This window comes from Larus michahellis, chromosome 1 (assembly GCF_964199755.1).
Source record: "Larus michahellis chromosome 1, bLarMic1.1, whole genome shotgun sequence".
Lineage (NCBI taxonomy): Eukaryota > Metazoa > Chordata > Aves > Charadriiformes > Laridae > Larus > Larus michahellis.
Window position 1 is genome coordinate 10,215,003 of NC_133896.1, and position 15,268 is coordinate 10,230,270.

Consider the following 15,268-nt stretch of genomic DNA (forward strand, 5'->3'; position numbering starts at 1 on the left):
TTCTAAAAATGGATACACCACTAATTGCACTATGTGATCTCATACACTGTATAAACCTGTTTTTTGTTTCTTTTCAGATAAAACTGATCATTTTCTGATATTCTCAACCAGCGTACTTCTAAAATTATGTGAAAGCATAGGTTTTTGAGGATTTTTTTTGGGTCATTTTCCATGTCTTGTTTTTTCTGCTCCTAATATGAAATCAAATGTTAGTTGCTAAAAATAATTTGGAAATGTTGGAACAGTTTAGATGTTACTAAAAGACTGATAGCCTGACCAGTTAAAGACATAACAAAACAAAGGTTTCTGCAGTTATTTGTTTTAATTTATTTTTATTTTTTCTCAGATGAAATATCAAACAATGGATAAATTAGTTATTTTTTTTTTTTGTAGAAGTTTGAATTATACCATAGCCTGTTAGCAAGATTCTTATTTTTCCTTAGAGTAGACAGCTGAACCATTCTCCTCACTAAGGGCCAGATCCTAATGTCCCAGTGGTGTCTGAGGTGCAGATGAAAGAAAGTAATTGAGGTACAAAGTAGTCAAATCCTGAGGGGCAGGTGGGGGGAAGAAATTATCCTTCAGGCCATTGGCCATGTTACTAAACATTAGACTTGGGATGGGGTCAAGCTCACCTGATTTCAGACACCTGACAAGCACCTGTCTGAGTTAGTTCCTGTCAACTTTTATACTATATGGAAATACCCCACTGAAGCAAACCTTGATAAAAATAGATGGAAGTACCCCACTGGCACACCCTGCTGCGTGCATGGCACCCGTTTTCTTTTTTGGATGGGGAATGGACTCACAACAAATCCGCTGCCTTTTCCCTGCTTATACCCCTGGTTTTGCCAAAGAAGCAGTGCTGTCTAATGCCTTGCAGGAAGCTGTCCTGATTTCCTGCCAGTCCCTGTCGGCCCAAATCGGGGTTCTTTACCTGGAGTGCAAGCCAGTAACACACAGAGCAGAGGTATTTCCAAGTTTATTCCATTAATGCGCAGAAATGGGGTGCTCGTTCCAAGGGAAGCACACCTTAGTTTCAAAAATTTCCCTTTTTATACACTGATTATTGCATATTCTAACAATTAATACATATTCATTGTTATTCTCTTTAATGATTGGTCAAGGTTTCTTCACTTCCTATGTAAATTAGTGTGCAGACTCTGTCTTCTTCATCCATTGTTCTTTTTTAAGTAGGTGGTATCATTTGGGAAGGTGGTCAATGAGTTGGTGGTCGTGATCTCCCGCTACTAAAATTAACTTTTACCTGTTTCTCCTCTAGTCTCGGCAGTTCCTGGTGGTTTTCTCGGTTTGCTGACAAGGCCTACAGTTCATCATTCTCTTGACAGAAATACCCTGCTTATTAAAAAAGTTATATTGTCTAGTAGTTAGTTGCTTAATTCAATCTTAGATTAATCATGTCTAGTTACTATTTATAATTAATGAAATATGGTTGGGGCTGTATAGATGACTTTCAGCAGCTGAGGCAGGTTCCCTTGGTCACTTCGATTACATGTTACATTACATTTTTCTAATTAATATCAGTTTTACTACAACATCCCTGCCTTTTCCTTTTTTTGAAAGGAAAAAAACATAGTTTGATAGATGCAGACTATCTACACTCAGAGCAATAAAATGGGGAGGCTACAGGAGAAGCTGGAAATTAAAATATCCACTTCTTCCCTTGCACGGTAGAACTAGTGTCTTAGAATTCAGCAAATAATCACTCAAAGAGTAATGACTAATTTATACCCGGGATTATTTAGACAGATACACATGCTGATATACAGAACAGGCACAATATGCATCTGTGTAAGCAACAAATGCATGTGCAAACATGCGGCCACCTGATACTCTGTAGACAAAGTAGAAGCCTGGCGAGAGAAGAAGGAAATGTTCTGGCATGACGTTGTGGGAGGCATTGCTCACAGTTCAGCAAAATCCCTGTTTGATGGCATAATACGCATTGACTCATCTTTTATCTACTGCTAGGAGATACAGAGTGAGATCTTATCGTTGCTGGCAAAGGAATGAAGGTCGAGAATTTTGTGCAACCAACAACCCACTCATTTGGTTCACAAGCGTGTTATGACGAGCAGAACTGCCTGTATCATCCAGTCACTCTGCAGAGTCACCAGGAATAGGACAGGGCCAGATCTGAAATCCTAGTGAGGAAACTGGGAGACCTTTCCTCTCATTTTTCTAGAAATTGATACGGCCCATTGATCCTTATCAGCAAAAATAATCTTGGCTGGCACGTTATTGTGAAGTCTGTAACAGGAACACAGGCCAAAGCTCACAAATTTTCTACCTTGTTACACAGACAAACTCCTTCTCGCTAGGAGTAGACAGCCTGGTAGTAGATAAGTAAAAAATAAAGATGGTTTTCTTTTGTTATGTTCTCTTCTTGACAAACTCTGATGAAGGAACACAGGCATAGAACAAGGTTTACAGTGGAATACCAACCATGGATAAAGCAAACCTCAGGATTTGCCTGACTGTATTCATCTCAGCTATAGCTGTGGTTTTCTGGCTTATTCTTTAATGAAAAAAGTGTCATAAAAATAAACCTAATCTACTTTCCTTGTGCGTACATATCTCCATGGATTTCACTCCAGGAATTTGGCCCTCTGTGTGTGTACATACTATTAAGTTGTGATTCCATTAGCAAATTAAATAACCATGTATTAAAAGGAAAGCAAGAGTTAGGGACTGGTTTTCTTCTGTAAATTTGCCAGCTTGGTCTGGCAAAGCAAATGTTCCGTCAGAAGTCAGACTGGATGAACAGAAACATCAGTTAACAGAAGAAAGGCCATGCAGAGTCTACAGAAAGGCATACTGAAAACAGTCAAATACTTCAAGCCTGGACACTGGCAGAGAAAGGGGAGTGAGATGGAACACACAAGTCAGGACTGTGAATTAAAAGCAGTTGAAGTGGTTAGTAGAAGAATCTGGCCCACAAACCTTGAGAAACCCAACCTCCAGCTGGTTTCAGTGATCATCACGAGTGAAAATTCATTATAATATGGTGGTTTTTAAGATACGGTGCATTTCAAACCGCTATTTTTGGTCACCTGCAACACTCTTAATAAATGCGGGAAGTAAGCACAATAACAAAAGCAATGAGATCTCTATTACCTTCAAAATACCACCACCTACTCTAAATCTACCTCATACAGCCTTTCATAGACAACGCTGCAGTCATAATGTGCAGCGGTTAGCTTTATAGGGTTCATTCATTCCTGTTCAAAACAACAGGCATGACTACAGCTGAGGATGTGTCAAAAGGAAATAAGAAAATGCTCTCTGAGCAATTACTGAAGAAATGATACCTGACTGTAATGTTTGGTGGAGTAGTGTTACCATCTTTGCAATAAAAATAACTGAACAAGGCATGAAGGAAGTAAAAAAATGACTTTAAGTACAGGGAGCTATTATCTGTCTGCACAGGTCGTGGATATGCCAACCTTTAATAAGAACAACAGCAACAAAAAATGGAAAAGAATTAGGGTATGCATAGTAGACAGTATTAATTTCAATGACTTATTGAAGGCATTCATCATTTTCCCCTTGGCATTGCCATGCAATCTTTGTTGTAAATCTTGGTTTATTTTAGCACTGATCAGCCACGTACCTTGCCAGCATGACTGATCGACACTTAACAGAATTGATGGATATCAGTGCCCTTCTGGGAGTGTGCCCTGTCACTGCTCTATCTGTCGTTCTCTCAGCAATAGTCACTGGCTGGATACTGAAGAGACACTGGATGGTAAACACTCTGAAACTAATTAATTTGAGGAAGTGGAATACTTAATTTGTATTGATTGTGCAAATGCCATTGTTTTGCTCTTCAACAGCCCTTTCTAGAATGTCATATGAAGCCATATTCATCACTGGAGAAATATATGTAAGTTAGAATAAACAGCAGAGGAACTGCAGAGGTGATTTAGGTTTTCACCTCTTAGGTGTGATGTAACTCAATCCTAACTGAATTAGGATCAGTAGTAGTGAATGAGAATCGTCAGCGCCCAAATGACATTTTTCTCCTCAACCTGTATTCGCAACCTGATTCCTGATAAGGAGAAACCTGATTTCACATGATTTGAAATATACTCCTTGAAATATGCTTAGGCCTAATCTTTTGGGCAATAGATCCTGGAAATCTGGTCTTCTCCTGCAAAGCTCAATAATGGGACAATACAACAGATATTGGGTTAAAACCCAGGAGAAATGTCCTAATCTTAGAGAATCATAGAATCATAGACATAGAAGACAACAGGGATTTAGCTTTTAGTTCGATTTGAAATTGCAAGTTCACAAAAAACTCACCAGTGTTACCTTTAATGTTGTTGCATACTCTTAAAGACTCACAGAAAATGAAAAGGAAAAAAAATAAATATAAATTTCCCTGCGCAGCTACACCTGGCGCTTTTAACTTATACTGTGGAGGCATCTGAACAGTGAAGATGATGATGTAATTTACTCTTGGCCATGATAAACCTTAGACTCCAATGTTATGATCTGGCATTTTTCATGAATATTAGAAAGAAAAGAAAACATCGATCACCATCTGTAAAGGTGAATATTTAGAACTCTGCATTATCAAAATCATATCAGGCCTGTTTTAAACCAAGTGCCTAAATAATCTTACTTCCATTTATATCAGTTCTACATTTGTGTAACATTGACTTCAGCAGACACTTGTCTTTATGCCACAGTCAGAAAGGGCAGAATCATACCTATGCGAGTTCAAACCAAGAAAGATGAAAAAAATTACAAAGGTTTTTGACAGCTATATTATAAGAAAAATGATCAGATACAGATGACAGCAAAGCATTTCTAGCCAAGAGAGTTCTAAGACAAGTTAAGCAATCAATCATCTGCATCACTCACTATTCAGTGAGTCGACATTCAACATCTGAATCAGTCATTACAATGTAAAGAGAATTAGTAAAGTCTCTAACAAAATGCAAATAAGTGAACTGGAGGACAATACAGTCAAATTCTAGAACTTGGCAGGAAGCCAGAAGAATTATTTTGACAAGACTGCTTGGGGTGATTTGATTTCTTCTTGTTGCATTAAAAAAAAAAAAAAAAAAAAATTAAAAAATTGAGAACTTAAGTCTTGAGCAGTAGAAGTTTTAAAAATTATTCTGCAATACAAATGTTCAGCTTGAATGGTATGCAACTCTTAATGTAATCTTTATCTCCCTTGAATAAGTTGCCTACTAATCCTTGCCATTATAGAGTATCAACCTGCTTCAAAATCCACCTGGTGGATAAATGAATGTGAAAAATAGATTTAACATCTGTGGGACTACTAAGCTGTAGACGCTGAAATTCTGTAAAATCCTAAGTACCACTATTATGTAGGTCCAAAAAAGCCCCATATAATGTCTTCCTTGTTCTGGTTAAAGTAAAAGAAAGGGAAAAAAAGAAGACAATGAGTTTAAAAAGAAAATTAAGCAGAACCTTCTTTTTTAGCAGCAGTTTCACCTTGATTTTTAGCAGCATAGGGGATGCTATCTTACACTGCCTCATCAATTGGAGTAATGGCGGAAAATGGGAGAGATCATATGGGAAACCAAAAAGTCATAGCTGGTAGCTGTACTGTTAGGCAAATCCTAGACATCTAGGCATTTGGCAGCTGCTTTGAGAGGAGTGACATGCGTCCTTGGCTTACACATATGGCAGAGCTAACACAAACATTAGATGCCCGAAAGTCTGGCCGTGCCCTCTAGCCATCGGCCCTTGGATCCCAACGTATTCACTCCCTTTCTCGTCTGTCCTTATGGGTGCTGTGTGAGGAGCAGCAGTGGCATTGACGGAACTGCTTCTGCTCCTATAAATGCGTGGTTGCCTCCGTACATCACAAGGTCAAGGTTTGAACGGTGTAGGATTTGTCATCATCACACGGAAGGTTTCATATCAATGACTTACTAGTGCAGACGTGCTTTGAAATGATAGAGGTGGTTTGACTTTGGTCCCGATACTAATGTAGGTAGACAGGAATAAAGAAAGAGTGTTTTCACAAGAGTTTATACTAATATGGTCTGTATTATCTTACGGAAAAAAATATTTTTAAGCTGTTTCAGGAAAATGAATATGTCTTTGCTAATGTTTGTGCATAGCTAAGAAGATTCGGTGGATTCTTGTACTTAAAATCCTGTCCTTGGCAAGTGCAATGGTTCTGTGAGGAGTATGAGAACTAGAAAATTGTTCTTGAGTTTAAACAGAAGCAAAATTACCTTCTCTAGTTTTATTCTTGAGATGTATAAATACACAATTCCAAGCAAGGGAACAACATGCTGCCTGTGTCAGTAAGCTGGGAAGATAATAATACATTTAAGAATAGAATCTACATGTTATTTTATCTCAACAACTTATCATTCTTATCCCCTTTCTCACAACATACAGATCTGTATGAAATAGTTTTGTATGTTGGAAGTAGGGGATTTTGTGTTAGATGTGTTTTTTATCAGATGGTCATGCTTAGGTTTATCCTTGTAAATCTTATTGAGCTGATGAGTTACATGGATAGAATTTTACCACCTAAAACCTCATACAGGATTTTAATTGATTTCACTGATGCTTTGACCTTCGTTTGCATAGAGCTGAATCTCACAAGCAGTTTAGGTTTGGGTACTTGAAATAAAAACGTTCATGGGCCCAGGTACCTAGCGCTTTCACTGATTTCTACTCCATAAGTAAAAATTCCTAAAATGAAATCTGTGCAAGTCAAAATATTTTGCTTGACCATATTAACAAGGAAAGTATTACCTTTATCTTACAGAAATGTTGGAATCCAACAATATAATCAATTTCAATGGACTAGCTAATAGCTCCAGTTACCATACTTTCCTCTTGGATGAAGAACGGAGTCGGCTGTATGTTGGAGCAAAGGATCACATATTTTCTTTCAACCTGGTTAACATCAAGGAATATCAAAAGGTACTTTTGTTCCTGTTTTGTACAATGTAAATGTATACTTGTAATGTTGCAGAATTGTTATTACTTAGGCTATATTGGGCACTGTGTGAATTATGTAGTAAGTGTTTGGATGTCAGGAATGCTATTACAACAAAAACATTTGCTGACTCTATGAAGAGAAATTTATAATGAGCCTATAGCCTACGACTACAATGGTTTTTTCAGACTATGAAAAAGTAAATGATAAGCGGATAATCCAGCTATTTTCCAAACAAGACATACTTTCATGTTGACTGCTAAAAAAGCTATGACAGTTTACACAAATGGCCTTATTACTCTGTATTTGTTTGCAGATAAAAAGAAGCTGTTTGGGAGTCCGAGTGTTGATTTCTCTTCTTTAACGCAGCACTTGTAGGCACTCCGCTTCTGCTGCTTTCAAACCAAAATAGATTCAGTAGTAATAAAAAAGAATAGGTCCATAAAAGCTTGCCATTCTTGATGGAAAGTATAATTTCCCAGTAAAAGTTGATGACGAATTAAAAGCTGACAAACGGTTCAGTGATGTTCTTTTGTTGGAGTCTAAATAAATAATTTCATTTTTCATTTATTTTAATAAGACAAAATGCTAAGAAGGTAAACAAGAGAATGGAGTTTTGATTTGTTATATTGAAGAATTTTGATGGCACATTTTAAAATCCAGAGAGTACCCTTTTATGAGAGATATATTGCTTCAATACCCAGGGATTTTTTTTCTTGGTGTTCTTGACCTTTTGCCCGTTTGACTATTAGCTTCCTAAGATGATAGCAATAAATACCTTGTGTTTTCTGTTCAGAGGGAAGACAGGCTATTCATTTGTAGTCTCTAAGGAAAAAGGATAAAAGGAAAACTGGGTATTTTCTTTTCTATTCTCTTTAGAGCAGCTATAAAGGAAGCTAGCTATTTATTTGAATTCTCTGAGGGACTGATAGCTTAATGTGCAAAACATCTGGAATAATTAAAGGAAAGAAGGTGTTTCAATTGCAGAAAACAGCTCTGCAGAATGGGAGGAATTGTATATTACATACATATTCAGATACCTTTAGAACACTATTTGAAATTATATACAAATATTACTATATTAAATATTAAGAATTGCTGTTGGTAACATGGAACTGAATGTCGGCAACAGACTTGAAGAACAGACAATTTAGACTTTAGATTTAAAAATAGACAAAAGCCTCAACGAATTTGTGGGTATGCTTATTAAAGACAGGAGGGTCACGGAAGAAACTTTAATCAAAATTGCAATGCAATCAGTGTTGCACTTGAGTTCAAACTTCACCAGTTTTTGTTTCCACCATGTAAAAAAGAGCTAAGGTTTCTGTCTAAATGCTGATAGCAACATATATCTCCAAAGGAGCATAACTCAAAAAGCCAGACTTTCCAGTCTATTAAAACCAGTTCAATTTAGCTGACTTTTAAACAAAATTAGAGGAAAATATTGTGCTGTGAGAATAAAGAAAAAGAACATCTAACTATTCATTTTATGGGTTAGAAATTGGTTTGGATAATACAGAAATCTTTGCCCAAAACTTGAACTAAACATGAACTGGTCCTTTTGGGAGATCTGAGAAGTTTGGTTAATGTTTTTAAACCTAGTAAATTTTAATTTTCACATGTCTCTGCACATTTTAAGCTGAGAATAGAAACAGGAAGTAGCAGGAATCCTTTGAGAGAATGTGCTCATAAAATTTTCAGCCTTATTTTATAGACTTAAGATGTTCAATTTCTGTTTGGATTTCATTAATTTCTAAGAAAATTTTGAATTTAAAACTGTGGTTGCAAACTGTATTTTCAAATGTCGTGTATGACATCTCCTTTGGCCTATTCTGTCATCCATATTCATTCTTTTTTTTTTTTTTTAATACTTTGCCTTTTACTTTCCTTCAACAAACTGTATTGAACACCAAGGCTGTAATCCAGACTTATAGCCATTCATATTGCATTATCTGAGGCTCCCAAATGAATAGCCTGGCATTTTATGGGAAGATCATGTTTTATTCTATAAGTAATTCCTAAAAGCTTTTCAAAAAAACATGAATAATTGACTGTGAAGGTCTCTGGATTTTCTCTGTACGAGGTGAGATCCATTTTCTGCTAAGCAAACATTACAGTAAACCTAGATTTAGGTTTACTTGTATTAGGGTAGCTCTATAGGAACAGCATAAACATTTCCGTTTTGATGGTGTGATACTTTTCAAATACCATGGCTTCTTTTTTTATTATTTAATTAACTAAACCTAGCAAAAGAGTGAACTAGTGGATACAGTGAAGAGGCAAACACCTTATTTCTGATGCTGTAACTCTAACATGAGATTGCATTTCACATAGATCAGATTTATTGTTAGTAAGTATCTGCAATTTTTTGCTCTCAGTCTTCATTCCATTACATCAGATTTAAAACAGTGAAAGAACACTCACTTAATGGAGAGTCAACCTTCTTATCATTAGTATTCAAGATTCACTGCTGAGATTCATAATACTATACTTCACAAAGACTATACTTCAAGATTGTTTTTACTGCGATTCCTATTATCCCTATTTTGTTCCTATAATTTCATTTCTTTGTGGTCAAATTTTATGGAAGAAAAAGAAATAAGGAAAAGAATGGGGAAAAGAGAAACTGGGTGAAGACACTTTGTAGCATTTGGTCTGCAATTTGTGATTATTGAAGCATGAAATAACACAACGTGATTTTTCTTCTGTGTCTTTAGATTGTTTGGCCTGTATCTCATTCCCGACGGGATGAGTGCAAGTGGGCTGGAAAAGATATTCTGGTAAGTACAAATCTTTTTAGCTTTTTTTTTTCTTTTATAAAACATTGTAAATGTTTTATTATGTCTTATTGTGTTGATTCTTAAAGCATTTTTCCTCCTCTATAAGGTCACACATCTGATCATAACTTCCGTCTTGAGTTATCTCAGCTTTCTTATTCAAAATAATGAAATTTTGTCTTCATGACCAAAGGTTTAAATTTTAAATAGAATTCATGCAAATGAAATAGAATTTATCTAACAAAAAAAGAATCAAGAAAGAGAATGGAGGAGAAACATCAGAATGAGAAATATTAACCCTTGTATACTTGTCTCCTGATCTCAGGTTACATAATATTTTGACCTGTTTTTGCCCCGCTCCGGGTCCCAGCCCGACAGTGAATTCCAAGAAGTGCTTTCTCTTTGTGGCATCTCAATGGAGTCAGTGGGTTTCACTGAGCTCTTTCCTGCATGGAGTTCATAGCAAGATTGAGGTCAAAGATGTTTTAACATCCTGCATCAGTTTTGGTGCCTCAGGAAAGACACTGTTACACTAGGCATAATTTTCTGTACATTTTCCCTCATTCCTGTATACATCTTATTGCCTGTATTTACGAGCTAGGAGAGATGTAGCCGGTAGCCCCCAAATAATAACCATTCCACAGTGATAATAACTGTCTTCTTTCTAAGAACAATATGGGAAATGGGACAGGGCTGAAGAAGGGGAAAAAAAGATAAAAAATACATGCATGCAATAAGCCAAACAAATACTTGCATAGCATAGCCAAATGGGAAATCATTGTGGTTGCCAAGGTATAACTGAGAGTGGAACTTGGCCCCGTGTGTATATGCTATTGGCCTGATTTTCAGAGATGATTCTGTAAAATATTCATAATGCCAACCCATATGCCTCTAGAGAGCTGCATTTGAATAATTTCCTAGGTCATAACAAAAATAGTTTCATCAGTCTTTACCTAGGCCATAGAGGACAGTTGTCTTTGTAAAAAGCCTGTTGGGAACAGTAGACGTGGTTTAGGTAAAAACTAAGAAATATGGGCTAAGCTATATATGTGAAAGGACAGCTAAAGTGCCAGATACTTGGGCTATGTCATTACATAGAAAAAATACATTTAAATTAATCCATCTTCATGTTCACAAATAACTTTCAGGAGTACTTCGCAAGGTGAGGACTAGAATATCTAATATTCAAGGTCAAAAAAATGAAGGCTAGTGTTAAATGTCTGAGCAAATTAACTGACCTTGTAGCTTGATCTTATACTAAGTATTATATTACCTTAAGTAGATTTTTTTATAGCTGGGGTTGAAGCCTAGAAAATTAATAAGAGGTTCAGCACCTAGAATGAAAGCATACTCTTATTTTTTAATAATTGTTTTTTAGAAATTCACAATAGTAGGAAAGAGTATGCTTTATACATTGCACTAGGCTGATTCCAATCTATTCACTGTAAATGGAGACAGTACTATTTTGGAGTAAGCTGGGAAGTTCAGGTCCCCATTCTCTGACTGCTCTGAGCTTGAGAGGACTATTTATACGGTAACTATTGCATTTGCCTTAATTCTTTTGCCTCCTGTGATATTAGGGCAGCTACATTTGCCAATCATGAGCAAAAGGTGAAGCCAGTACCACACTCCAGTGTAGCGTGTGACCCTGGCACATTAGCTGTCTCCAGTGCTCCAGGGCGTTAGAAGCAGCACTCCCGTGAGCTGGTGGAAAAGGATAAGGCAGAACAGGAGGACAGAGATGGGGACGCAGTGCAGCCCAAACCGAGGGTAACAGAAGTTGCTAAAACACAACAACACGATGCTGCTAAAATCAGACAATTTGTTTTCATAAACGCTTTTCACATATATGGTTAGTTGGTGGTTGTTTTGCTTTCTTCTTTTTAATTTTTAGACTTCTCTACAAGTGTAGCTGAGAAATAATAAATAAATAAATGCATAGATCATATGTAATGGGGATCCAGTGAGGCAACTACATATTCCACTATATGGGACCTTACTGTGTTCAGGTCATCATCTTTAGATATTTACAGCTACCTATTCTTGCCATAAAACAGTGCATTACAAACAAATGTAACTGCTTTAACTGTAATTACAGATATGGATTACGGATCATTTAAGAAACTTATTATTCCTCCCTCATTTATTCCTTAAAGCCATTGTCAGTACCTTGGGAGTGTGAAATATAAAGGCCATAAAAATAACTCAACAGACTCTCATTAGAAGGAACAAGAGAAATAGAGGACAAATAAAATGGCATATAAACCATGCTTGATTTAATATTGCTTTCAGCACATACCACTGCTAAGATATCAGATATTCTTCACTTGTGATGGTTCAAAACTTTCTAGATGACAGTCTATACTTCTACGTTGAGGTCTTTTTAAAAAAAAAAGAAAACCTTTTTTTTAATTATTGATCTCCAGGGGAAGTCAGTGCTGAAAATGCAGGTCCCCACTAATAGGCCAGGTGCACTGCAGCAGCTGCAGCGCAAGTGTAACCCCGGCTCTGCCCCGCTGCTAACCTCGGCTATGACCTCCGAGACTTCCTCTCATAATTATAAGAGGTAATTTACCGTCGTTTTCACTCCTTTCAGAGGGATTCCTCGCACTGACGCTGTCAGTCATGCCAATCCTGCCGCAGAGGGTTCGTCCACACGGGATTCGAGGAGGGCGGGCTACTTGGCCTGTTCCCACTCTCCTGATACACCTTTGTTCCTTGAGCAGTCATTTTCATTTCTGTTTCTTAAAGGGCTTAGTATATGTTAATTAGTTAAGCTTTGCTCACTGTATAGATAGATAAACCTTTCAAAGTATGCTTCGGAGCTTTTTTTTTTTCATATGGGTAATCTGAGAACAGAGGCGGAAAGACTCCCCCCAGCTATGGAATACCTCCCTACAGCAGGACTTCTCTGATAGAAGTTAACTGCTATGCTTTCCCACAAAATACAGATTTTTTTCCAATAAAATTGTAACCACTATCCCATGCAAGTACTTATTATTACAATATATTTCCTTTTCCTCGGTATAGAGTGTCACAAGCACCAAAGTAACATTGTTCATGAAAAATTAAAGACTATAAATAACAAATAAGATATTTGCTTACGTAATTCAACTAAATGTGCAATTCTGTGAGGATTTCTTGCTACTCTGGACTTCAGTCTCTCATTTGATCTATTCTGGTTGCTGTAAGTCCCGTGAATATTTCTCACGATTCCTGACCAGACCTTGGTAATGATCAAAGAAGACAAAATCTCTACAGAATACTTCTCAGCTTTTATACTAAACTTACAGTACAGACATGCTGCTAGTCATACCCCTCACTAGTGAGCCTCAATATTTTGATTTTAAGGTCTCACAGGCACCTGGGACCCAGCAGAAACACATGGCAACCTCAGCATTACATATGGGTTAAATAATAGGTAACTGCAAAAAAAAAAAGAAATGTGGCTACAATTCCACTCTGAATTCCTGGGGTGTCATAAACCAGCAAAGCAAAGCTTGGGTGATTTACAAAAGTTACCAGAAACACTAGTTAGTTTTGCAGGTAGGGATAGGGTAGGGATAGCTTCTTGACTGGAAAGCTCATCTACTCCTTAAACTATGAATTTACTATTGTTTTAAAAGTTTTGGCTGCTCTATACATCTCTGGACTAGACTTGGCTGAGGAACCATAGCAGTAGTTCACGTGGTACACAATTAATCAGAGAAATCCCTATTAAAGGGTATGATAGATTTCTATGACTTGAAAGCTTTAAAGATGTGTTTCTGAAGGGCACCTTAGGATGTTATTTTCAAGTGAGATTTGACTATCCAATTTATTTAGCCACTTTTAAAGATCCCAGCTCAAATTAGATTGTTGAAATGGTCCCTTCTGGCCTTGACATGTATAAATCTTTAAAATTTCAATGGGTACTTTAACAAAGTCACACAGGACAAGCTACATGATGACAGATACTTATACACACTTTGCATGCCATATGAAATCAGCTGCTCCCTGGATGTTTCTGGTGAGAATTAAATGTTGATATAAAAACAGATACAAAGAGTACCAAGTACTTTACTTGGTACCAGCAAGCTTCTACTTATGCTCTGTCACATGAACAAAAAGGCCCATATAGAGAATTACACTTTGTGTTTCCCTTAACAGCTGAAGTGTATCAGCACAGTTGTGTGTGTATTACCGCTATGTTAGAATTTACGGGAGATAGATACCTACTTGGGCTATTTAATTGCCATTAGATTTTACCTAGTTATTAACTCTTACCTGAATTCAACTGTGATTCACTTTTTTATACTTGATAGTTCTCTTGGTGGTAGTTTGGAATCACTGTAGCTCAGAAACCTATTTCCAGTTAAGCAGCCAGACTCTTTACACTCACGTGACATAGCTATATTCTGTGCATGCTTCTTTGCATTTAAGTGTGGCTGACAATTATTGAGTTTATGGTTCATGCAGGTAGAATCACACAGCTGTAATTTAATTCACCATCTCATTTGTTATGATAATACTTAATTTAAGCCAAAATGTTCATAGGCCATCTCAGTTTGTGCTTCCTTTAAAGTTTTCCAACCCCTCCCTAAATCATAAGGAGATTAGCAGTTTCATAGGTTTATAGATCCACCAGTGTGCAATGATTTAATTTGGAAAGAAAGAAGAAAAAGAAAAAAGAAAAAGTGGTGTGTGACTTAGCAAGTGTCCCTCAGCCATATCTGGTGATACTTTGGAAAAACAAAGTTGGTAATAAATGAGCGCTATTCCCTTTAGCTCATTTTATTACTGTTGTTGCCTTAGGGAAAATAGAAGAACATGGAGGCAGAAAGTAAAAGTAATTCTTTTCATCTGTTATTGTAAACAAAGATCTGAAGAGGGAATCTGAAAATTAAATACACAATGCTGGCTAGATCTAGAAAGCCTGTTTCTAAATTCATCTGACAGGCACAGTTTTCCTGGTCAAATTACCTCTGGCCCTTTGGGTATGCCAAAGAGAAGTTCACGCCTTTCTGTCAGGGTTCTTCCTTTGGAGGACATCTACAGCCAGATTTCCAGCTTTTCTGTCACCAGTCCTCACCGCCATCCTGGTTTCCTTTCTGGCTCCCTGGCTCCATCATAGCACTGAAATCTTTTAACAGACTCAGGATCCCCATCCAGCCTGGGGAAAAGGGAAAGGTGCATGTCCCCTGAGAGTAGGAAGGGGTAAAATGAGCAAAAATCCAAAGCAACGCTTCTCCAGTGAGGTTAGGGACAGAGTTTACTCTGAGTATTACCTACTACAAGGAGAAATGTGACTTTTGAGCCATTTGTAAGACAAATAGTGCCACTGCATATCCCTTTCAACTTTCCCAGTTAATATGCTGGGTTTATTAGCTTGAGGGCTGCTCACACCATAATCTTGTCCATGATCTTTAATGTGGGCATGATTTCCTACCAAAGCATTCCTTACCATTTGGGAGACGAGAAAGCGAGACATTTTGTAGGTTGTGTGCTGCTTTAATATTGCTGCTCTGTAAAACTGCTTTGCATA

At 37.1% G+C, this 15,268-nt stretch overlaps 1 protein-coding gene across 2 annotated transcripts in view; it reads left to right on the forward strand.

Moving 5' to 3' along the window:
- Positions 1-15,268, forward strand: part of SEMA3A (semaphorin 3A) — a 170,862-nt gene that overhangs the window by 42,828 nt on the left and 112,766 nt on the right. For both annotated transcript variants that reach the window (XM_074573363.1, XM_074573362.1), the window contains exons 2-3: positions 6,794-6,951; positions 9,685-9,747. In XM_074573363.1, coding sequence (XP_074429464.1) covers positions 6,794-6,951; positions 9,685-9,747 — 221 coding nt within the window. The remainder of the gene's footprint in view (positions 1-6,793; positions 6,952-9,684; positions 9,748-15,268) is intronic.